The following is a 26,412-nucleotide window of genomic DNA, read 5'->3' on the forward strand; positions in this document are numbered from 1 at the left end:
ACATTCCCTTTCATGTTCTTAGCAATTCGGTCTTTGTGGGCACTTTTATTTATTTTTTGTATTTTTTTGGGGGCTATTAACGACGGTATCATTTTTTTTTATTAACTTGAGTATTTCTTATTTACATTTCTAGTGTTTATTCCCTTTCCCGTTTAAACCAACATCCCCTAACTCCTCCCCCTCCCTTCTTTATGGGTGTTCCCCTCCCCATCCTCCCCCCATTGCTGCCCTCCCCACAACAATCTAGTTCACTGGGGGTTCAGTCTTAGCAGGACCCAGGGCTTCCCCTTCCACTGGTGCTCTTACTAGGATATTCATTGCTACCTATGAGGTCAGAGTCCAGGGTCAGTCCATGTATAGGCTTTAGGTAGTGGCTTAGTCCCTGGAAGCTCTGGTTGCTTGGCATTGTTGTTCATATGGGGTCTCGAGCCCCTTCAAGCTCTTCCAGTTCTTTCTCTGATTCCTTCAACGGGGGTCCTATTCTCAGTTCAGTGGTTTGCTGCTGGCATTCGCCTCTGTATTTCCTGTATTCTGGCTGTGTCTCTCAGGAGAGATCTACATCCGGCTCCTGTCTGCCTGTACTTCTTTGCTTCATCCATCTTATCTAATTGGTTGGCTGTATATGTATGGGCCACATGTGGGGCAGGCTCTGAATGGGTGTTCCTTCTGTGTCTATTTTAATCTTTGCCTCTCTATTCCCTGCCAAGGGTATTCTTGTTCCCCTTTTAAAGAAGGAGTGAAGCATTCACATTTTGATCATCCGTCTTGAGTTTCATGTGTTCTAGGCATCTAGGGTAATTCAAGCATTTGGGCTAATAGCCACTTATCAATGAGTGCATACCATGTGTGTTTTTCTGTGATTGGGTTACCTCACTAAGGATGATATTTTCCAGTTCCATCCATTTGCCTATGAATTTCATACAGTCGTTGTTTTTGATAGCTGAGTAATATTCCATTGTGTAGATGTACCACATTTTCTGTATCCATTCCTCTGTTGAAGGGCATCTGGGTCCTTTCCAGCTTCTGGCTATTATAAATAAGGCTTCTATGAACATAGTGGAGCACGTGTCTTTGTTATATGTTGGGGCATCTTTTGGGTATATGCCCAAGAGAGTTATAGCTGGATCCTCAGACAGTTCAATGTCCAATTTTCTGAGGAACCTCCAGACTGATTTCCAGAATGGTTGTACCAGTCTGCAATCCCACCAACAATGGAGGAGTGTTCCTCTTTCTCCGCATCCTCGCCAGCATCTGCTGTCACCTGAGTTTTTGATCTTAGCCATTCTCACTGGTGTGAGGTGAAATCTCAGGGTTGTTTTGATTTGCATTTCCCTTATGACTAAAGATGTTGAACATTTCTTTAGGTGTTTCTCAGCCATTCGGCATTCCTCAGCTGTGAATTCTTTGTTTAGCTCTAAACCCGTTTTTTAATAGGGTTATTTGTCTCCCCAGCGGTCTAACTTCTTGAGTTCTTTGTATATTTTGGATATAAGGCCTCTATCTGTTGTAGGATTGGTAAAGATCTTTCCTAATCTGTTGGTTGCCGTTTTGTCCTAACCACAGTGTCCTTTGCCTTACAGAAGCTTTGCAGTTTTATGAGATCCCATTTGTTGATTCTTGATCTTAGAGCATAAGCCATTGGTGTTTTGTTCAGGAAATTTTTTCCAGTGCCCATGTGTTCGAGATGCTGCCCTAGTTTTTCTTCTATTAGTTTGAGTGTGTCTGGTTTGATGTGGAGGTCCTTGATCCACTTGGACTTAAGCTTTGTACAGGGGTGATAAGCATGGATCGATCTGCATTCTTCTACATGTTGACCTCCAGTTGAACCAGCACCATTTGCTGAAAATGCTATCTTTTTTTCCATTGGATGGTTTTGGCTCCTTTGTCAAAAATCAAGTGCCCATAGGTGTGTGGTTCATTTCTGGGTCTTCATTTCTGTTCCATTGGTCTATCTGTCTGTCTCTGTACCAATACCATGCAGTTTTTATCACTATTGCTCTGTAATACTGCTTGAGTTCAGGGATAGTGATTCCCCCTGAAGTCCTTTTATTGTTGAGGATAGTTTTAGCTATCCTGGGTTTTTTGTTATTCCAGATGAATTTGCAAATTGTTCTGTCTATCTCTTTGAAGAAATGGATTGGTATTTTGATGGGGATTGCATTGAATCTGTAGATCACTTTTGGTAAAATGGCCATTTTTACTATATTAATCCTGCCAATCCATGAGCATGGGAGATCTTTCCATCTTCTGAGGTCTTCTTCAATTTCTTTCTTCAGAGTCTTGAAGTTCTTATTGTACAGATCTTTTACTTGCTTGGTTAAAGTCACACTGAGGTACTTTATATTATTTGGGTCTATTATTAAGGGTGTCGTTTCCCTAATTTCTTTCTTGGCTTGTTTCTTTTTTGTGTAGAGGAAGGCTACTGATTTATTTGAGTTAATTTTATACCCAGCCACTTTGCTGAAGTTGTTTATCAGCTTTAGTAGTTCTCTGGTGGAACTTTTGGGATCACTTAAATATACTATCATATCATCTACAAATAGTGATATTTTGACTTCTTCTTTTCTGATCTGTATCCCCTTGACCTCCTTTTGTTGTCTGATTGCTCTGGCTAGAACTTCAAGAACTATATTGAATAAGTAGGGAGAGAGTGGGCAGCCTTGTCTAGTCCCTGATTTTAGTGGGATTGCTTCAAGATTCTCTCCATTTAGTTTAATGTTAGCCACTGGTTTGCTGTATATGGCTTTTACTATGTTTAGGTATGGGCCTTGAATTCCTATTCTTTCCAGGACTTTTATCATGAAGGGGTGTTGAATTTTGTCAAATGCTTTCTCAGCATCTAATGAAATGATCATGTGGTTTTGTTCTTTCAGTTTGTTTATATAATGGATCACGTTGATGGTTTTCCGATATTAAACCATCCCTGCATGCCTGGGATGAAGCCTACTTGATCATGGTGGATGATTGTTTTGATGTGCTCTTGGATTCGGTTTGCCAGAATTTTATTGAGTATTTTTTAAATGCGATATTCATAAGGGAAATTGGTCTGAAGTTCTCTTTCTTTGTTGGGTCTTTGTGTGGTTTAGGTATAAGAGTAATTGTGGCTTCATAGAAGGAATTTGGTAGTGCTCCATCTGTTTCAATTTTGTGGAATAGTTTGGATAATATTGGTATGAGGTCTTCTATGAAGGTCTGATAGAATTCTGCACTAAACCCGTCTGGACCTGGGCTCTTTTTGGTTGGGAGACCTTTAATGACTGCTTCTATTTCCTTAGGAGTTATGGGGTTGTTTAACTGGTTTATCTGTTCCTGATTTAACTTCGGTACCTGGTATCTGTCTAGGAAATCGTCCATTTCCTGTAGATTTTCAAGTTTTGTTGAATATAGGCTTTTATAGTAAGATCTGATGATTTTTTTAATTTCCTCTGAATCTGTAGTTATGTCTCCCTTTTCATTTCTGATTTTGTTAATTTGGACACACTCTCTGTGTCCTCTCGTTAGTCTGGCTAAGGGTTTATCTATCTTGTTGATTTTCTCAAAGAACCAACTTTTGGTTCTGTTGATTCTTTCTATGGTCCTTTTTGTTTCTACTTGGTTGATTTCAGCTCTGAATTTGATTATTTCCTGCCTTCTACTCCTCCTGGGTATATTTGCTTCTTTTTTATCTAGAGCTTTTAGGTGTGCTGTCAAGCTGCTGACATATGCTCTTTCCTGTTTCTTTCTGCAGGCACTCAGCACTATGAGTTTTCCTCTTGGCACAGCTTTCATTGTGTCACATAAGTTTGGGTATGTTGTACCTTCATTTTCATTAAATTCTAAAAAGTCTTTAATTTCTTTCTTTATTTCTTCCTTGACCAGGTTATGGTTGAGTAGAGCATTGTTCAACTTCCATGTATATGTGGGCGTTCTTCCCTTATTGTTATTGAAGACCAGCTTTAGGCTGTGGTGGTCTGATAGCACCCATGGGATTATTTCTATCTTTCTGTACCTGTTGAGGCCCGTTTTTTGACCAATTATATGGTCAATTTTGGAGAAAGTACCATGAGGAGCTGAGAAGAAGGTATATCCTTTTGCTTTAGGATAGAATGTTCTATAAATATCTGTTAAGCCCATTTGGTTCATGACTTCTCTTAGTCTGTCTTCATCTCTGTTTAATTTCTGTTTCCATGATCTGTCCATTGATGCGAGTGGGGTGTTGAAATCTCCTACTATTATTGTGTGAGGTGCAATGTGTGTTTTGAGCTTTAGTAAGGTAAGGTTTCTTTTACGTATGTAGGTGCCCTTGTATTTGGGGCATAGATATTTAGGATTGAGAGTTCATCTTGGTGGATTTTTCCTTTGATGAATATAAAGTGTCCTTCCTTATTTTTTTTGATGACTTTTAGTTGAAAATTGATTTTATTTGATATTAGAATGGCTACTCCAGCTTGCTTCTTCCGACCATTTGCTTGGAAAGTTGTTTCCCAGCCTTTCACTCTGAGGTAGTGTCTGTCTTTGTCTCTGAGGTGTGTTTCCTGTAGGCAGCAGAATGCAGGGTCCTCGTTGCGTATCCAGTTTGTTAATCTATGTCTTTTTATTGGGGAGTTGAGGCCATTGATGTTGAGAGATATTAAGGAATAGTGATTATTGCTTCCTGTTATATTCATATTTGGATATGAGTTTATGTTTGTGTGCTTTTCTTCTCTCTGTTTTGTTGAGAAGACGATTAGTTTCTTGTTTCTTCTAGGGTATAGCTTGCCTCCTTATGTTGGGCTTTACCATTTATTATCCTTTGTAGTCCTGGATTTGTAGAAAGATATTGTGTAAATTTGGTTTTGTCATGGAATATCTTGGTTTCTCTGTCTATGTTAATTGAGAGTTTTGCAGGATACAGTAACCTGGGCTGGCATTTGTGTTTGCTTAGGGTCTGTATGACATCTGTCCAGGATCTTCTGGCTTTCATAGTCTCTGGCGAGAAGTCTGGTGTGATTCTGATAGGTCTGCATTTATATGTTACTTGACCTTTTTCCCTTACTGCTTTTAATATTCTTTCTTTATTTTGTGCATTTGGTGTTTTGACTATTATGTGACAGGAGGAGTTTCTTTTCTGGTCCAATCTATTTGGAGTTCTTAGGCTTCTTGTATGCTTATGGGTATCTCTTCCCTTAGGTGTGATTCTGATAGGTCTGCATTTATATGTTACTTGACCTTTTTCTTTGCTCACTTCATGGAAGTTTTCTTCTATGATTTTGTTGAAGATATTTACTGGTCCTTTGAGCTGGGATTTTTCACTCTCTTCTATACCTATTATCCTTAGGTTTGATCTTCTCATTGAGTCCTGGATTTCCTGTATGTTTTGGACCAGTAGCTTTTTCTGCTTTACATTATCTTTGACAGTTGAATCGATGATTTCTATGGAATCTTCTGCTCCTGAGATTCTCTCTTCTATCTCTTGTATTCTGTTGGTGAAGCTTGTATCTATGGCTCCTTGTCTCTTCTTTTGGTTTTCTATATCCAGGGTTGTTTCCATGTGTTCTTTCTTGATTGCTTCTATTTCCATTTTTAATTCCTTCAACTGTTTGATTGTGTTTTCCTGGAATTCTTTCAGGGATTTTTGTGACTCCTCTCTGTAGGCTTCTACTTGTTTATTTATGTTTTCCTGGAATTCTTTCAGGGATTTTTGTGACTCCTCTCTGTAGGCTTCTACTTGTTTATTTATGTTTTCCTGTGTTTCTCTAAGGGAGTTCTTCACGTCTTTCTTGAAGTCCTCCAGCATCATGATCAAATATGATTTTGAAACTAGATCTTGCTTTTCTGGTGCGTTTGGATATTCAGTGTTTGCTTTGGTGGGAGAATTGGGCTCTGATGATGCCATGTAGTCTTGGTTTCTGTTGCTTGGATTCCTGCGTTTGCCTCTCACCATCAGATTATCTCTAGTGTTACTTTGTTCTTCTATTTCTGACAGTGGCTAGACTGTCCTATAAGCCTGTGTGTCAGGGGTGCTGTAGACCTGTTTTCCTGTTTTCTTTCAGCCAGTTATGGGAACAGAGTGTTCTGCTTTCGGGCGTGTAGTTTTTCCTATCTACAGGCCTTCAGCTGTTCCTGTGGGCCTGTGTCCTGAGTTCAGTAGGCAGGTGGCCTGGAGTAGGAAGGTTTGTCTTACCTGTGGTCCCGAGGCTCAGGTTTGCTCATGGGGTGTTGCTTATGAGCTCTCCGCGGGGGCAGCAACCAGGAAGATCTGCGCCGCCCTTTCTGGGAGCTTCCATGCACCAGGGTTCCAGATGGCGTTTGGTGTTTTCCTCTGGAATCAGTAATGTGGGCAGAGTGCAGTCTCTTCTGGTTTCCCAGGCATGTCTGCCTCTCTGAAGGTTTAGCTCTCCGTCCCATGGGATTTGGGTGCAGAGAACTGTTTATCTGGTTGGTCCCTTCAGCTTCCAGTGGTGTCTCAGACACAGGGGACCTGCGGCTGCTGTGCCCTTATCCAAGGGAACCCAGAGGCCTTATACAGTTTCCTCTTGGGCCAGGGATGTGGGCAGGGGTGGGCAGTGTTGGTGGTCTCTCTTGCTCTGCAGTCTGAGGAGTGCCCACCTGTCCAGGCGGTGAGCTCTCTCTCCCACAGGGTTTGGGAGCAGCGAGCTGCTGCAGGCAGGGATCCACGTGTTTGGGAATCCCGCTAAAAACCGGAAGTGTCCAGTCCTAGATTAATTTTGCCTCTGTGTGTCCTGAGTTCACCAGGCAGGTCGCTTGGAGCAGGAATGTTTGTCTTACCTGTGGTCCCGAGGCTCAAGTTTGCTCATGGGGTGCTGCCTAGGAGCTCTCCGCGGGGGCCGCAACCAGAAAGATCTGCGCCGCTCTTTCCCCACTTTTTTTTTTTTTAAAGAATAAAATGAATGGTTTTTTCAAACAGAGTTAAAGAATTTGGGAGTTAAACTGGAAATATTAACTGTATACATGATCTGCCTGCTTTGTAGAGGATGCTGAGTTGATGAATGGATGAGAGAGATAGCAAATCAGGAAGACTGCTGAGGTCTAGGTAGTAAAACACAAGCCTGGAGAAGATCGTGGGACTAGTGCTTGGATCCTTCCATGCAGGCTATTGTAGTCCATTTGGATGGCTGGATTTCCTTAGGCACTGAGGCCAAATTAGTACTTTACCCTAAGAAAGGAATTGGCTTATCTATAAAAACAAAACAAAATGTTCTATTTTCAAGGACAGCCTTCTTTTATTAATAACCCCTACAGCTTTTCTGCTTGAATGGATACTATGTAAAATCTTATTATATTCTCCCTGGGCACAATAATAAACTTTAATAGCCATTATTTACAAAGCCTTGCAAATGAAGATGGTGTATGTTCAAGAAAGGATTACAACTTCGATGATAGAGACTTGCAGTTCATTGACTACATTTGTCTACATGCTCAGGGTGATGAAATCCTTCCTTTAAGTAACTGTTAAATAGATAAAATGTACTTTAAAAACAATCAAGTTACAGGTTAAGAAACCCTTTCTTATCCGATTCCAAGGCAATGAAACTAACCTTGAGAACAACCTGATGTATGCACCTAAGGGTACTAGAGAGCTGGAGGGCAGGTGCTAGGATAGTCCACTTCTTAAACATAGCCGTAATCAAATGAGAAACACTGCTAAGATTCAGAGATTAGCTGCTGAAGAGTCTAGTGATTTGAAAATAGTGCTTTAGCCATAAGAGTTATGATGTAAGCCATTTTAAAAGGCAGTACCCAGGGTGCCTTGTTGCCACTGGGACACTACCTGTGAAAACTATATGATTTCCTTTGCCTCATGGTTTCTGAGGTCTCATGGTCACTGGCTCCATTGTATCTGTGTTGGTGATGAGGTAGAGCATGCCTGGGGAAGCCTGTGGTTGGGGAGATCTGCTCACTTCATGGTATCTGGGAAGCACAGAGGTGGGTAGGAGTGGGCATGAAGTCTGTCCTCATAGCATGCCCCCAGTGATCTGTTTCCTTTAACAGAGCCCCACCTACACAAAATCCATGAAGTTAGCCAGTGGCCTTAGGATGCAGTCACTTTCTTAAGGCCCATCTGTTGTCAAACAAGCCTTTCAACATGCACCTTTAGGGGCACTTTGTATCTAAACTATACCTTTTTTTTTCCCCATGAGGGTACTGGTTTTATCATCCTCTATAAAGGTCTCCTCGTACACATGAAACTTGTAACTTTAGTTCATTCTTGAACTGTCTCAGAGACAAGGAAACCATGCTTTTAACAAGAGCTTGGTCAGGATTCCCAGAACCATGGGCAAAACCCTGCTTCATGAAAGATGGGAGTGAAGATTCAGCATGGACCGATTTGCAATCCTGGGCAAGAACTAAGGTTAGAAGAGTCTAATGGGTAGAGGTGAGGTATATTCATGCGTCTCACTTTACTGTGACAGCTATAAGGGCAGAAGGTTTGGCTTTTGAGGAGAGGAAAAAACTGGGAAGAGACGTATGCTGTGTAAGGTATTCGAGAAAAGGAATGCTATCTGGATCAAGTGCCCAGTGTTTCTGGGCCTCGCAGGATAAGTACGCTGTACTGTAGCTAGCCCCAAAATAAATTTCATTCTCATTGGGGAGATGAGCTTTAGTTAACATGAAGGACAGAAGGAATCTTTCCCGAAGGTTAATGCCCCCTCTGCCCCCGATCTGGGTTGCAGGTGTCAACTTGAACTTTGGACGCTCAGCACTGGTGAGTACAGTGCAGAAGGTGCTGGGAGAATGACAAGAAAGGACTGCCATACCTCAGTCCATGAACAGTCTTTCCAGCCCTCTAAAGCAAGAAATAAAAAGGTGGCCTCAAACACCATGCAATGAAACAATACAAGTTGGTTCAAATCATGTAACTCTTTGTGGATCCAGGAGAAGGCGCTGTTTTGTGGCCCATGACTAATAATACTCTTCATGTTGATGAAGCTTCAGAACCTTCAAAATTAGTAGAAGAAGGATGAGTGTGTCACTCCAAGTGCAGAGTAGATTCCCCTGATTGTGGGCAGGAGATGGAAGTGAGTGTCTCATTCTAATGCTGGGTTTGGAGGTTTGGAGACGTGAGTCAGCAATGAAGAGCAGGAACTGTTCAGCGAGCGCACTGGGGTTCAATTTCCAGTGCCCACACGATGGCTTACATCCGGTTATTATTCCAGTCCCAGCAGGTTGGACACCTTCTTCTGACCTCTTCTGACCTCCAGGAGCCCAAGTGATGCCCAGGTATACATTCATTCACCTTAAATGAAGTGAAATATAAACCGTCGGGTTTATAACTGGGCTAGTTTGAACATAAGAGTATATCTTGTTCTGATTTAACTCACTGATAACTTCATACTGCTTCTGAGCACCATCTGACAGGTCAATATTTCAAAACTCTCCAGGATAAAAATTCCATAAAAAATAAAATGAAGCTCTGACATTTTTAACCTAGTAGAGAAGACTAAGAAAAGACACCCAAACAAAAATGTCTTCTAATTTCAAGTGTTTTGAACGTTCAGCCAGTGCCTGTGTGGGGAACTGTGGTTCATTCCTTCCCTGTTGCTTAGACTTGAAAATGCCTAATCTTCAGTTCTCAAAAGTATTCTATTCGGTAGGGACAACAAGCAAGTGAAACGTCTCCTAGGACAAACTCAGCATCTTTTAATGTGAAACTCCATTGCCGGGCATAATTCCCAGGCATCGTTTATCTTCCGGGACTCAAGCTTTTCTGATGCAATTCTCTATTAAATGGGTTTGTGACAGAGCAGAGGGCAGCGTTTCCTATAACTCTAGCCATGCCAACGGCTCCAGAAAAAGAAATGCACTTTTTTTTTGTTTTGTTTTGTTTTGTTTTGTTTTTTAAAGCATTGACATTGTGCAAATGAATCTTCAGATCAGGAATGTGAGTGTTTTTCTCCCCGTAAATTGGACAGGAAACATCATTGTCTGTAAAATCCCAGGAGCGTCATCTCTGGCTAGTTCTCCATAGTGGGCATTTTTAAAAACCACCTCTGTTCTCACCGTTAGCTGATTGAGCTTAAAGCTGCACTAAATTAAATAAACGAACACTTGTTACATAGGAAATTCTACGTTGGTAGATGGACCCGTTAGGAAGACTCAAGTTAAAGCTTTTTTAACTTGATGGCAGGGGACAGGAAGTACCTCTCAGAGTAACCTGAACACCAGGGCATCTAATAGATGTCAAGTGAGGGATAAGTGACAAACTGTCCCAAAGTCAAACTCTGAACATGGGCAGAATTCTCCCCATTTTCCCCATGTCTCTCTAAGCCACCAAGCTTCATTGTCTGCTTCCAAGTGGAGAAGACTGTGGCATTCCCATATTCCTGAGCTTTGTGTGTTAGTCTTTTACTCCAGAGAGGAAGGCTACTTGTCTTTTCTAAAAGAAAACTACCCAAGAACACTAATTTGCCTGGTTGGCTCATACATCCAGTGCTGAACCCAGCAACAGCTGCCAGTAGCATGGGCCACATGTGGTTAACCACGCTCCCTGGTGACAGTATGCAACTGGCATTAGTGTGAACCCACTCAGGCAAGAAGAGGGACTTTGTAGGATTGCCTGTCAGACTGTCATTGTTGCTTTTAGCTATTTTATGTGGAGAAGATCACATGGGAAGATATTTCCACTTTCTTGGCATTTGCAGAAATATTTATTCTAGATTAAAGCAGTATTCAAGGGCTATATTGCACACCAGAGTGGCCACATGCAGGAATTTGCCATCCCAGCTTTCAGGCAGTCTTCTTCAGACCACAATACCTTGATTTCCTTTCAAAAACCAATTTCTCCCTACTCTGATTTTGATGGATTTCACACTGTGCTTTTATTTCAGTGATAAAGGTCTTCTGATTAGAATGCCAAGTTACCCTGACCAGTTAGGGATCCAATGATGTGCCTCTCTGTTTTGTTAAGGCTTTGGGACAATTGTGGGAGATGCTCCCTGAGGATGCTATTTCAGGGGTCACACTTTGGAAGAACCAGAGTAAAAAAAAAAAAAAGGCAGGAGAGGCCTCAGAGCACAGAGGGGGTTGGAATTCCTGAAAGCCAGGTGAACAGACTGGTGTATCTGGGCCCCAACAATTGAGGACAGGGGACAATGTTTCCTGTTACTGACCATTCTTAGCTATGGTTACAGCCTACTGGAGCTGGATAAATGATCTTTATAATAATGGGAGCGATATCTCAAATTTAAATTTCTCGTTAGCCCTTTTTGCTCTATTTCCTGCTTACCAAAATCACCACAAAGCATGAACCACAGTCGTTTACTGCTTGTGGTTAGTGGGCCAGGAATTAGACAGGGCTTAGACTATCAGAAGCACCTCTGTTCAGGTGGAATCCGATGGTGAGTGAGGGGAAGAGAGGTGACGAACATAGGAACTGTCTGGGAGCATCTCTTTTCAGGAGTCTCAGCCCCTCTGATTGGTAAGGTGCCTTCTTTGTATAATACCACCTTCATCACTAAGACTGACTGCAGACACCATAGGGTTCTAGCCTGCCTGTCCCAGCACACTGTGTATAAATGGTCACCCTCTACAGTCTCCCTTGCAGATTATGTCATTTCCATACCCTCTGGTCAACTGATTAAAGTTCGCTCAGACTCCAGGGATCTACCTTACAGTAGAGACATGCCAAAGAAATCTTAAGCACTTTTTAAAAATCACTGCACAACCTGAGAAGTTCCCAAGCACAAGGAAGTTGCTGCCGTTGGTCTGAATATTATATTTAAGTGAGTCAGTTTTGTAAGTACGCGCTTTCAGTTTATACAGGTGGCAGTGGAATCAACTATTCTGGGTAATTATGCCATCATCAAGCCTGTTCATATTAAAAATGAAATCAAGACCTGTCATGATCTTTCAGGCCTCAGAACTTCATTCTGTATTCCTATTAGGCATCTCAAATTTAAATGAAGTAGTAGCTTCCAAATACCTTCAATTTCCTTCAGATCTGGTCTTCACAGTTGCCCTGGTTCTCACTTAGCTCGGAGCTCTCATCCTGCAGTACTTGGGTTTTGAGTCAGGGTAACTTGTAGAAGTACCAGAGTTTCTTCTGGTGACTGGTTAAAAAGTGGGAGGTGCTTATTTATGGACTCTATATAAAATAGAGATTAGGGGAGTATAGATTTGTGAAACTTGACCTAGGTCAGGACTCTATCCCTTCACATCTGTGACTAGTGTAGAAATTTTCCCTTATAGCGTCTGGTACCATTCATACCAAAGTCAGCTTTTCCTCAATTGTCTTTCAAGTGGAGGAAGTCAGATGGATCTCAAAGTACTTGTTTTTCCCCCCTATTCCGGAATGTAGCAAGTTATCTATTGGAATAAAACCAGCAGTTGAGTAACTCATGCAAAGGTAATTTAGAGCACAAATTAAACCTGTCAGAGTGGTATTAGATTTTGCAAAAGCTCATAAATAACAAATGAAAGGTCACAGAGCTGTGAAAATGAGTCCACACTTCTTTATCAAGTGCTGCATTCAGGGATGGGGCCCCGCAGTTCATATTCAAATGGCAGCATCATAAAATGGAGACGCAACGTTTTTTTCTAAATGTGTAGAATAGTCTGAAGGCACAGTGAACTCAGGAAATCACCAGAGTCCTAGGAAAGACCTGTCACGTTAATGTCTGAGCATTTATGCCATTGGGGATTAGGGCTCCATCTGGTCCTGAGAATCTTCAGGCCCCTCAGCAGAGCCCGTATTTCAGTCAGGTTAGACTAATGGCGAATGCTTGTCAACTGTCTTTCATTTTTCCATTCCTAGAAAATAGTAATAGGATGCCTGGTCTCTATGATTGATGGAGGGATGTCAGCATCAGGGCTATTAATAACTGGCCCAGCCCATCCTGTTTTTCTCATGAAAAGGAAAGTGGAAAATATAGCTTTGATCACTACAAAGTAGACAAATTCTTTTAGTCTTTCTAGTCTTTCTAGTGCTGAGCTGAACTTGACTCTCTACCAGGGAACAAAGGCTACATTTAGAAAACCGGTATATAGATTTTAATCATAATTAAGTCTGCATCTTAAAAGATCCTCTCAAGAAAGTAAAATAATGCGTGAAATAATGCTAGTGTGGCAGCTTCAGCTTTAGGTTTAGTCCCTGAGCCGAGGTTAGCAGATCTCTGTGAGAGGAGATCCTCCCTGTTCTCCTTAGGGAGGATCAGGCCAGCCAAGGCAATATAGACACACCCTTTTTTTAAAAGCAGAAAAAGATACAGAGAACATGAGAAAATATTTGATAACACTGTTGTATCTGGAAGTATCTAGAATCTAGATATAAGAACTCTCACATCTTGACAGTAGAGAAGCAATAGTCCAGTTAACAATTGGGAAAATAATATGAATAGCCAGAGGAGTTACACAAGTGGCAGAGCATGTGAAAATATGCTCTACCTCATTGCTGACTTGAAATCCAAATAAATGCAAGGAAATCTAGTAGATAATAAAATGCAAGAAAACCCAGTAGATAATAAAATGCAAGAAAATCCAGTGGATAATAAAATGCAGTGAGGCACACGTCACCTGTACTGGATGGACTCTAATTGTTCGTTTTGAGAAGGAAAGGAAGAAATAGTGCTGATGAGGCTGTGGAGAAAACTCAAGCATCTTTCATTGGAAAGATGGTACAACGGCAATGGGTCCCTGGCAGCTCACCTCAGAGTTAGATCCTTGGTACTCACGAGACCAAGTCCTGGGCAAATACTTAATAAACCCGATAGTGTACATTTGACCCCAAGAAATGTACATGGATGTTAAAAATAACATTATTCATAATATCCACAAGTGGAAATCATTGGAATAGACATCATCTGATGAATAAACATATGTACTATATTCATACAATGAGCTATCTAGCCATAAGAAGGAATATTGTCAGTCCTATAATGTAGATCAACCTTGACAACATTGTGACAACCCGAGGGACTAGGACACCAAAGGCCACTTATTGTACCATTCCACTTACATGAAATCCAAGGAGATGAGAATGAAATTAGTGGTTGTCAGAATACGGGCGGCGGAAGGAATGGGGAGTGACTGCGTTAGATGAGTATAGGATTTTCAAATGGAATAAAATGCTCTAAACTAGCTAATGATGATTGTGCAATGTTAAGAATTATACCAAATATTGCTGAATTATAAGGGGGCAAGATTTATGTTACATTAATTTTATCTCAGTAAAAATCGTAAAGAATAAAAAGTAAAAATTTCATTGTCAGGCTTTTAAGGACAATTTCAGGTTGTGGCAATGACACATGCTCATTTTTTGAGCATACAAAGTAATATCAAGCTTCCAGAACCTCCCATACATAGCTTTGGTGTCTCCCCGTTGAGTCTGTTTTTCTAATCATCCTTAAGTGTAGGAACAGCCTCATTTTCCTAAGAGGATCAGTGTCACAAACTGTTGGGAGAATTAAGTTTTAACTACTTAAGAATTTTGAAGGTTTCCATTTAATACCTAAAAATTCATGGCTAAGAAAGGATTGGAACTCTGCAAATTTGAGAGTTTTTCACGAACAAATTGGGTCAGAGGAATCCAGCTTGTTCTTACCTCAGTAAAATTGTTGTTCTTGTATTTTGGGCAAGCATCTCCCAAGGACCATGTACTGACCTGTGGTGGTGGTGGTGGAAACTTTGGAGTTTGGTCTATAGTGGGAGGAAGTTAAGTCACTATGTCTTTAGCAAAGATGTGTGACTGCCCATCCTTCCTGGCTGCATTCGTGGAAGCAGCTTTACTGTCCCTACCTTGATGTTCGGTCTCTGTAGGCCCTCAAACAACAGTCAGCTGACCGTGTCTTGAGACCTCTGAGATCACAAACCCAAGTAAACATTTCCTCCCTGTAAATAACTTACCTCATGTGTGTTGTCACAGTATGGAAAGGTTATTATCAGGTCTCTTGGGGTGAGCAGAATAGTCTAACTTCATCTCCATACTCTGCCAGGATAAGTATGGGTTCATACGAAGGGTGGGCGTAGAGGAAGGATAATGAAGGGTATGCTTGCTGCCTACATCGACACCTGATGTATGAGCGGAGTCTGGTTAAAGCAATGAGTGAACAGCATGGTATGCAACACAGGCTATTATAGGGAGAGTTGTAGGGCAGCGCCCTTCATTGGTGAAGGTCGGCAGAAAGTCACAAGGTCTGATGAGCCTCAGCCACACTTTCTCCTTTTTCCTTTGTGCCAGCCTTGGTAGCCATGGGGCAGATGTCGAGGAGGAAGAAACATGGATGCTCATTAGTCTTACTTGAGCATTTTGAGGTGTTTGAATGTTTTTCTTCTTTTCTGACTTAGGAGTGAGAGTTGAATGTTGAACAAAGTAAATCTCACCGTATTTACTTTCATTTACAAAACACACTGGCTGATTGAACAAAACATATAATAGGAAAGACGCTAGGAGATTCCACATTTTTGCTGTGTAACATCTGTAATCTTCATAAACTTTTGAGGTGGGAACCCAGCTCCTTCTGCAAGAGAGGAAATGGAGGCATAGCATAGTTTGTTTTCAAACCTAGGCAACTAACTCTTAACACACACACGCGCACGCGTGCTCTTTCAGTGCAGTGTGCAACCTGGAACGCAGGCTGGGAGGGTGTGCTGAAGACATTGCAGTGGTGTATATGTTTAAATGCCATTGATGTGTAACGCTTTTTGCAGTTGGTGCAAGGAGACTTTTAGGTCAATGACCAGAAGGACAGTTGTGGGTAAGACATGCCATTTGCAGTGTTTGATACATGGGAAGCACTGATTTTAACCTTGAGTTGCACAGTGAAGAATTCCAGTTGTGTACTCGTCCATATTTCATGTGAAACCATAACAGATCAATAGCCTTTCTTGCCACCCCTGCTATGAGCAAGCGGGAAGTTTTGGTTGGGTATTTTAATTCTATGGGCTGAAAGACAAAGCTTCAAATCTCACACAGGGCAGTTGTTTAATCTTGAGCACATGGTTGTCCTTTGAGCTTAGTTCCTCATGTACTTGTGTGTGTGTGTGTGTGTGTGTGTGTTTGCATGTGTGTGCACACACGTGTACATGCCTGTGGCTGTTTATACTAAACAAAACAAGGGCTGGGCTGATAGCTTAGTGCTTGCCTAACATGCATGAGGACCTGAGTTCAATCTGTAATCCCAGCTCTGGGGCAGCAGAGAGAGGTGAGTCACTGGGGCTCACCTGTCAGACATCTTAGCCTAGTTTGCAAGTTCTAGGCCAGTGAGAGAGGCTCTGTCTCAAAAAAACAAAACAAAACAAACAAACAAAATAAGACAAAGTGGATCACTCTTGATAAATGACACCCAAGGTTATCCTGTGGCCTCCTTGTGGACATGTACCCACACGAACAATCATTAACACACATATACCATGGACGTGCACACACACAGATCGCATAATTACTTCACTAAACCTAGAACACATAACAGATGGTATTGGTCACGAACAGTTTACAGTGTGCTCTGAGACGTCACTGAGCTTGTTAAACAGGATGTGGGAGAGCCATGGCCCCTCCGATGAGTTTCCAGAGCTTGGCGAAGGGCAGTACTCAGCAGGTGTGAGAGCACTGGCAGCCTAGCAAAGGGTTGAAGCTAGAAGGAGATATTAGTGTTCAAGGAGTTTTGTGCGTTTTTTTTTTCAACGTATTTATATGGGATGTATTGTGGTATAAAATGATTTATAAAGTAGTCATCTCAGTTTCCAATACATGGCTGTAACTGCCACCAATTTAGTGGCTTAAAATAACAGGTTTAAAAACTGTCTGTTCTGGATGTCATGAGGCCTGCACCCGTCACTGGGCTGAAATTTAGATGGGAGAAGTCTGCTGCTTCTCTCTCAGGACTTTGCGAGACGATACAGCAACTGTGCGTCCTTTTCAGCCTCTAGAGTTTGGAGATTTCTTCTCCCACTTGATCCAGCTCTTCGAATGGAAACTACTGTTTCCTCTCCTCTCCTCGGACGGTACAGTTGCTCTCCCCACCCCAGGAACCCTACATAATCACTCTCAAATTCCTTTTTACCCTCACTGATTTCTGGGGTTGTGGTGTGGACATCTCGGGAGAGTGTACAACATTCAGCCTCCCCCACAGTTACCGTCTTGTTGGTTTGTGTTTGCCAAAGTCATTTTTTCAGTGCACAGGAGGGTAGAGAAGTTTGAGAGCCTTTGCTCTCCAGAGTTTCCTAGGATGTTTAGAAGGGGGCAGGAACTATGAAGAGAAACTGTAGGGTGAACTCACCTTTAATCTGTAACTGAACTGTTTGTCACTACCAGTTTTGAAATTAAAATCTAAAACAGTCTCAGACGTGGGTTGTTGGCCCATAGCAGGGAGGTACTCTGGAGTTCTCCATGTAAACAGCTACAGACACCAATTAGATGGTAAGTAAGTGCCTCGGTGCAGGGAGGAGAGACATCGACATCGACGACTAACCAGAGAGCAGGAGCTGTGGAATGACAATTGCAGTGGAAAATCAAGTTCGGAGTTAAAGGAACTTGGCTTATTATGTGATATTATAACCCTCACATTCTCGACCTGAATCCACTTAACTTTGTGTTTTACATTGAGTGTTCTGCGTCATCTCTTTTGCTATGAAGATCGATATCTTGATAGTATGAAAACTTAATCATTACCTCAATATACTCCCCATACCTAGCAAGTCATATCTGGGGTTACGCAGTAGAAATGGTCATAGCTTCTGTGACTTCAAGTTAAGTTTTATTCTGTAGTGAGACCTGGGTCTGAGTTTCCTTTTTAGCAGATATAATTTTGTTGTTTATTTTTTTTTTTTATCATTTCTCTCTTATAAAAAAATCATAGGGCAAAACAGCCACGGCAGTAATCAGAGGCCAGGAGACCGTCGCTATGGTATTAGAACGGTCTGAGGCAAATGCCTCCTCTCACCACAGTGGCAGCCAAGGCTCCTCTATGACCAGGTTATAAGCCAGAGGAAGTAATGACAGTCACAGGACGTCCTTGACCAGAAGATCTCATGACCCACAATGCAGGAATACATTTACATCTCTTGGTGGCATCCTGTATCACCATTTATAATTTCACACAGCTCCATGCCATATCATGGGACAGGAAGTGTAATATGAAGGAAACCTCGTACTGCGGTCTGGAATGTGGTTCCCCCAAATTTTCAGTTAAAAATTTCATCACCAAGAACCTGCTTGGAGTGTGGTTCTCTTTGAAGACAGGGCCTTTAAGGCCGTGACTAGGACTGACATAAAGTCATAAACATGGAGCCCTAATTCAAAAGGGAATGGTGTCCTCATAAGAACAAGAAACAGGCGTAAAGTATCTACAAGGGGAAAGGTGGACATCTGTAGCCAAGGAGAGAGGGCACAGGATGTGTCAAAGCTGCTGACACCTTGACCCAGAATTCCAAGATCTGGAACTGAGAGAGTTCATCTGGCTAGCCTGTGCTATTTGCTATGGTAGCCCCAGTAAACTCCAAGGCCCAGGCCCTGTTGTTTACATATCATGGTTTCTGCCTCCATTTATGAGTTCATGGTTGTGGCTCCAAACATAATATTCCAGCCGTTTTCATCTAGTGACCGTCAAGGAAACAGGCGGAGGTGTGGGCTGTGTTGCAGAAGTCTCCCGCTATGCACTGTGCCCACCTGTCCCCATCCCACGTCTCCCATGCAGCCTCACCTTCCTGACCTCACCTAGAGAGGGCTATAGAGAGGGCATTGTCGCCTCCTCTAGCGCCCCCTCTAGGATGAAGCTGGACTGTCACAAGTCAGGGAAGGCCACTGCTGACACTTGTTTCATTTCTCATTACATTGTTTAAGCAGGTGCCCAATACACTGTTTGCCTGTCTCGTTTGTTAGAGGACCCAGCAGCCTGTCCTCATCCTGAATGCACGTTTGCTCCAGGAAGCAAAGTGTGAGCAGCTGCTGAGCCCGGATTTGGCAAGGTTGTATCGTCGTTCCTTAGAGGAAACTTTATTCTACACAGCTTGACAATTTAAAGTGAACGTAGCGGAGGGTGGAGGCTCACACCTTCAATCCCAGCACTCCGAAGGCAGAAGCAGGTGGATCTCTGAGTTCCAGACCAGCCTGGTCTACAGAGCTAATTTCAGGACAGCCAGGGCTACACAGAGAAGCACTGTCTTGAAACGCGAACGAGCAAACGAATGTAAAACATTTGTAAATAATTTAAGTATATTGAGTTAGTGTTCTGCATACTTCAGTCACTATTGTGGAGGGTGCTGTTCACTGATAGTGTCCTATTCTGCCATTTTGAGAATCCTTATAGCCTGTGAAGAGATGTGGCTTTGGATATACTTCCTGCCATTCAGTTTAAATTAATATCTGAAAATTAATATCTTAACACATTCTAATGTCTGAATTGACCATAGCGCTTTTTTTTTTTTAATCTATTGAATTTCTCCTTCGTAATGTTTTGGTCATTATTTAGTTTTTTTTTTCCCTCTATAGAGGAAATTAAAAATTTGAGCAATTAAAAAAAATCTTGTTGACTATTTATGCTAAGCTATAAACAGACTGTCCAAACTGCTGGTTTTTGATTAGCTTGAAGTAAGTAAATACCTAGTACCGGCTTCCATTAGTGAGCAGGAGAGACTAGAATTCAGAAATGCAGAATGTGAGACCCGGGCTTTCTAGACAACTAAGGATATGGCAGAGAGTCAATTGTGAAGCAGTAGTCCCTGCATTCTGAGAGAGTTGGAGCGTCTACACAGGGCTCCACTGTTCTCAGTTGCCAGTGAACAAGAACCAGAGTGGAGGGCCGTAGATGACTGCTTAGCGCTAAGTAGCAACTCAAGCTCATAATCGCCTGCTTGCAGGCAGGGTCCAGCATCCGCATGCATTTGAAATGCAGAACTGAAAGCTCCACTGTGAGTAGAAGCCAGCTCTGCCCTTCCACAGTTGGGCCGGTCTCTGCAAATGGCATAATTGGAGTGGCCACCTCATACAGGGCTGTTAGAATAAACTGGTATCTGCAAGTGCCTTCCTTCCACAGTGCTCACCGATGAATGCTGGTGATGTTAAGGAGATTTCATGCCACTGAGAGGGCCTGGGGTTTGGAAGAGGTCAGCTTACCTGTATCTCTTTCCAAATCTGAGTCCAGCTCCTACGGTTTGGTATGGTGGCCAGCACTCAGAAAGGATGCTGACCCAGGATCGAGGAAAAGTTTTTTGAGCTTTGCACTTGCTCTTTGGCACGTGTCCCCTGGCTCCTGGCAAAAATAGCTGGATTTCATGAAAATTCAATCTCTCTTGATACAATCTCTGCTGGATATCGGGAAGGATTGTTACCAGTAGGAGCAAGCCTGATTAAGAATAGATTCAGACGGGAATGTTCTGAGTGCTCTAAAATTACCATTTGTAAGGCTCTCCCCTTTGGCACCTGTTTCCTAGGGCCCAGCATGGTGTCTCTCCCCAGCTCCACTCACCTACCTGAGATCAGCCAAACTGCCTTCACTTGGTTACTGTCTCCTGTTGGATACTGAGATGAGGCTGCGTTTGTATTCCAGGTGCCAATCCTCTACCACGGTCTCAAGTGCCCCCTCTGAGGCCCTCTGTATGAGTGACACGCCAGGCGGCCATGGAACCTAGCCCTGCCCTGGCCTGGCTCCTGCTGCTGAGCCTGGTGGCCGACTGTCTGAAAGCTGCCCAGTCCCGAGACTTCACAGTGAAAGACATCATCTACCTCCATCCTTCAAGTAAGGCTATTTTCTACTTGTTCTCTTGTCTGGGGGGTGGGGGGAGGTTGCTTCATTTCCGATGAGGAAGGCGTTGAAGCATGTCTATAGGGAAAGCAATATTAATGCAGGGGGGGAACATCGGGTGATTTAGTCAGGGGTGTAGAAGGTAACAAGGGTCGCCTTGTGTTTTACTATTACCTTCCCACAGGAGGTTTGGTTTGTATCTTACCTTAAATGGTGAGGCTTGCTTCTTCTGCTCCTAGCACATCCAGCCAACTTCATACACCCCTCCCTCTTGCTCTGTTGTTCTCAGCCAACTATCAAAGGGGACCGACCCATTCCAGGAGGTGGGTTGTTTGTAAAGGGATTAGACCTTTATAGCTTGATTAATAGCTGGTCTTTCTCCCTGGTATCCTAGCCTCATTTAAAACATCACTGCCTTCCACAACGTCCTATTTCCTGGGCTTTCCCATGGCTTAGAATTGTCTATGGAGTCCACAGTATTGCAGGTCCCTAGCAGCAGTTCCTAGCCCTCTGGTTTTTGCTTTGCATATAGCAGGGGTTTTGTGCCTTGTGCTTCCGGCAAGCATTCTGGGTTTTTCTGCTACAGATTCCCTGGAGACTACTACACTTTGGGAAACAGTAGTGTGGCTTCCTGGGTCCCCACCACTGTACCTGTGTTCTCTTTTGTTTTTTGGTTCCAGTCCTCTTCAGTATTGTCCTTGTGGTGGCAAGGGCTGAGTAGATCGTGTATATCGTAGACTTTAGCTGTTCCCCAAAGTTTATTATTCTTTTGAAATGTCAGTTCCATGGCCAGCATTGTGCTGGCTTGAAGAGTTCACAGGTGACTAAGCTAATGGTTCTTTCTCTTGACGATCATATAGTGTGCGAAAAGGGGGACGCTGCTTGGACTGTCTCAACCCCACAGTACTAAAGTGGTGAATCCTAATAGCTTGGGAGATGACAAGTGGCCCACCTAGGGGCCTGACCTTGGCTCTCTACAACTAGGTTAGCTGCTCCCTAGCTTCCTGACTTGAAACAAATCCCCTGACTTTGTGACTATTGCATAACATAATGCATAGGAAATTTTATACTGAGTGTAAGCTGTGGTACATTTCTCAGGCAACTCTAGGGGCATTTGCCAGTTTATTTCTAACCCAGGAAAATCTGCCTACTGATTACTTGCATGGGCTGCTCAATTTTGTGGGAGTTTTTGGCTCTGTTTTAATAATTTCAATGAAAATAAAACACTGTTACTTTCTCTGCTCACTAGATCACATTTTGTTCTTTGCTCCAAACACAGTAAGACAAAGAGGCAGGTTTCAGTCCGTTGGGAATGAGTACCAGAGTGCTGGCTTCTTCGGTGTTCTCTGTCAGCTTCAGTGAGAGACTCGGATCACAAACTCATCCATCCATGGCCATCTCAAAGCTATATACAGGGTAGGGGTTGAAAACTGAAGGAATGGGTTTGTGTAAACCAGGTCAGTTGGGTAGCCAATTAGTGCCTGGGGTGAGTGCACCCCTGTTTGGAAAGTTGGTCCCAGTGTTGTCTCTGAAGGATGAACTTTGACAGGCCACAGGGGAACTCACCTCTGCTCTTTAGGAGTCAAGGGAAGGTAGGTAGGGTAGCATGTGACAATAATTGTGCCACTCAAGAGGGCTGAGGCAGGAGAGTTTGAGCTACTTAGTGTGTTCCAGTCCCTCATGGGCTACATAGCAACATCTTGTCCCTAATAATATAAGGTATATAAGGTGACTGGCAAATCTCAGTCATGTGACTTATGTTAACTACATAAGAATCAAGGGATTTCCTGACTTGATTTTGAAGCATGAAAAAGGTTGAGGAGGTCGTTTCTAACTAGACCATAAGCAGGTCACTCTCCAGCAGGTCTCACAGGTCCCAGGCTCTGTAAAACTTTGCCATTCTGCCCACGTTGGATTAGAGTTAACTTCACATTTCTCCAGACTACTTGGGAAGTGTGCTGTAGGTGTGTGTTTTCACGTCTGCTTTTTAAACAGCCGTGGTGCCCTGCCCTTGAGCCCTCGCCTGTGCTTAGATGGAGGATTCTCTCTACCGTCAAGCAACTTTCTGTTGAACATTGGCCATAAAAAATGCATGAGGGGAACACGGGATTGGTTTGATTTTGAATTATTTATACAATTGCCTCACTTTGTAGGTGGAGGTACAAGCAGCTTTCTCTGGGTCAGCGAGTGAGCCAGATTCTATTAATGTTATATGGCAAAGCGCAGAGTCTGCCCGAGGAAGAACACGGAGGGGCAAGGAGCTTGAGAGCGCACAACGTTTTCTGTGCCAAGCAAACTCATTGTTCTTAGGTCCACAGAACATCATTGATGGTAACTGGGCCCGAGAAAATCAGCCTCCCCTCAATAATCTACTGTGCTCTCTGGTTTCCAAATCTTTGAAGTTTCCAAGAATTATAACTAGAAACAAACTATGGATTTCAGATTCATCCTCCAGAACATTCTGCTCAACAATTAGTATGAGTTGCTGCTGCTTCTCTTGTCCTCCTCCTCCTCCTCCTCCTCCTTTCCCTCCCCCTCCCCCTCTTCCTCCTCCCCCCTCCCCCTCTTCCTCCTTCCTCTCCCTCCCCCTCTTCCTCCTCCTCCCCCTCTCCCTCTTCCTCCTCCTCCCCTCCCCCTCTTCCTCCTCCTCCCCTCCTTCTCCTCCTCTTCCTCCTTCTCCTTTTTCTTCTCTTCTTTCCCCCTCCTCTTCAATCATCATCACCATGTGAGAAGTTCTGTTTTCTCTCTATATTCTTTGGTTAAATCAGCAAAATCTAATTACAATTCCCCAAACAAAAGTTAATATTGAGAGAAATGGAGCTATTTATTCAGATGTCAGATATCACACAAGAAAATTTAATAAAATGACTGTGCCCTGTTCTTGGCCTTCGTTTCTTTCTGTAGAATAGAAAACACTCCTGGAAAACAATCCAATTTTCCTTTGCATGTGTGTTCTGAGCCCTCAATCTTGTGAATTAAAGAGCTATGCCCTTGCAGGGCTTGCTTATGACCCACCTAGGGAACCAAGGATATTTATGTATAATCCTACACTTCATTAAATCCTACAGGGTAAGAGGGACTTCTGGATAGGTATCAGGAGGTGTATTCTATTAGAAATATGTTCATGTAAAATATATCAGCAACATTTTGTTGCTTAGTGGACCAAGACAAAAGATAACAGAGTTTTAGAATCTTTATATTTATATCTATTTCCTAAGAGCAGTGGAGACTGAATTGGCCAGAGCAGACACACTGCACATCTGCATACATTTGGAAGCATCTGCTTTCACTGCATTTCCAGTAACTGAAGGTCTTTGTCCAGGCAAAAGTTCCAGGAGAGGGAAACAAAGGGTAAATCTTTCCCCAAGTCTTACAGATGAATTATGGAAGCTTGAACTATGGCTGACCAGGAGAGTTAATGGACAGATTATCTTACAGGAAGTAACTGGGCACTCTAGTGTTTCTTTCTTCTTTCTTTTTTTTTTCTTTTTCTTTACAATCTGCCGCTCTTGAGGGACCAAGGCCTTATGCCCTGAAATGCAGGGTACTAAGCTTATTAGCTCTGTGATCAAGAGCCAAATTAGATTCATTCACAGCTGGGGCCACCAGGATCTGAAGTCCGCTCGCTCTATAAAGCTTTGAAGTAATAAAGAAGAAAATAGCATATCTTAGGAACCTCTTTCCCTGTCTCTTAAAAGGAAAACAAACTCTTTATCAGATGCAGTATCAATTAACAAGTTACTGGAGAGAGCTGTTCATCCGTTGACCTCATTCAGGTTAAATATTTCCAGAGGGAAGAATTTAACTGTTTATTTGGTATTGTGCTATCGTCACTGAAAGTCAAATACGTTTGCAAAGATTTGCCAGGAATCAGGGCTATTCATTGATCCCCCAGGCAAGATGTCAACAAAAATTCCCATAAATGAATACTAAGCTGCAGTACTTAAGAATGGAAACAGATATGGATTTGTAGGTTCTAAAATAAGATCAACAAGGGCCTACAGAGATAGCTAGTGCTTCAGAACATTGGCTGTTCTCCCACAGGACCCAGGTTCAGTTCCCAGCACCCACAGAACCATCTGTAACTCATCAGAACTATCCGTAACTCCAGTTGCAGGAGATTTGATACCCCCGGTTGGCCTCCTCAGATCCTAGGCTTTTACTCAGTGTACACAGCCACACATGCAGGCAAAACACCTATACTCACAAACATTTGAAAAGAAATGAAATATATAATAATAAAAATGACTGACCAAAATGGAGTGGTTTTTCAGTCACCACTGTCATGTACTGATAAGCTTATTGGTATGAATGGTTTGAAGCCTTTTCCTGTAGGGCGTTCTTGCTTATACTTCTCAAATTCCAATATCCTTGGGTTAATTTCAGAGTGAGAGTTTAGGTATGTAAGAAGCTACAGTATTTAATATGCCATCGGTCTCATAAAAGATCATTCTCAGAAGTCCATGAAATAACCTGACTTTGGGGACACAGCAACTTATTTGTGCCTGGTTCTCAATAACTTTAGTCTTGGAGCAGTTGGGTGGTCATTATTCAAAGTTTCTAATTTATCACTCTGATGGGAAAGTTTCCAGGAATAACTAAACCAGCGAGACAGCCAAAAGTTGTTTTGGCTACAGTGGCAGACTGATAAAATTGGATATATAATCATTGTTTGAAAAATGCTGGGGTTTTTTTTGTCAAAACTTTTATAGTTGATTTATATGTTAAATATTCTAATGTTAATAATGTATCAAATCAATATAATTTCCTCGAATGGCTGTATGCACTTTTTCACAATGATGTCTCTAAAACACAAACCTATTAAATGCCCGTAAGCACTGAGTGGCTTGGGGATTTGAAGCTCTGCTTTTTTTGCTCCCCTCCTTTGTTCGGGCCTGTGCTCACCAACAACAATTAAAATATGGCAGACTTTTCTAGGTACTAAAAGAGGGAGCTGTAGTAATTACCTGTGTATGCATCACAAGCATATTTCCTTCTCCTCCTTGAAACGATGCAATAGAATGGTTTCCCGTGGTGCAGTTCCTTCCTGGGACCGAAGCCTCTCGAGGCTGTCTCACCATTTTAGGAGATGAACCATACCCTTGTATTTAACCTCTTTGTAAGTGTGGGTTTCTGTCTGGTGGGAGAAACATAGGCCGCTCAGCTTCCGACCACACCCAGGTCCTGTCACCACAGTCTGTTCTATGAAATATCGCAGGCAGGTATGCAAATGTGCAAGGTGAAAATCAAACTTTTATCTGGACCATGATTCTGGCCTTAAGCTACTGCCTCTTCCTGCATTTATTTTTGATAACACACTTAATTGGTTCCACGAGGCCATGCAATTTACCCCGAGATGATTATTTCCACCAGTGAGATCCTCCGGGCTCAGCCATCTGCAGAGTCGAGCTGTTGGCTTCTGCAGACGAACTGGATAAGTGTCTGCGGCTCCCAACTAGGCCAGGTAGTGCTATAAATTTTAAAAATGATTCCGGTGAAGATGTGGCCTACCTGAAAGCACGTGGGCCAACGGATGAGAAACCAGAAGGCCCCCCCCCTAGGCCTGACATAGATTGTTGACCTCTTGCCTTGAGCTGACAGAATGTTCTGGTCTACTGAGCACTCGCAGAACGCGATTCTCATGTGATGCCCCTCACACGAGCTTACAAGTAGGAGTGAGAACTAAGGGTACCTGGAGGACAATGTCTTCTGAAGGCAGAAAGCACAAGCCAAGCGTGGAGAGGGGATGGGAAAGATC

The 26,412-nt window shown here is 42.7% G+C and overlaps 1 protein-coding gene across 4 annotated transcripts in view; it reads left to right on the plus strand.

Annotated features, from left to right (window-relative positions):
• The window catches only part of Lypd6 (LY6/PLAUR domain containing 6), a 138,191-nt gene that overhangs the window by 91,245 nt on the left and 20,534 nt on the right, over positions 1-26,412 (plus strand). For all 4 annotated transcript variants that reach the window (XM_032903272.1, XM_032903269.1, XM_032903270.1 and 1 more), the window contains one exon: positions 20,460-20,648. In XM_032903272.1, coding sequence (XP_032759163.1) covers positions 20,531-20,648 — 118 coding nt within the window. In that variant the 5' untranslated portion in view covers positions 20,460-20,530. The remainder of the gene's footprint in view (positions 1-20,459; positions 20,649-26,412) is intronic.

This window comes from Rattus rattus, chromosome 5 (assembly GCF_011064425.1).
Source record: "Rattus rattus isolate New Zealand chromosome 5, Rrattus_CSIRO_v1, whole genome shotgun sequence".
Classification (NCBI taxonomy): Eukaryota; Metazoa; Chordata; class Mammalia; order Rodentia; family Muridae; genus Rattus; species Rattus rattus.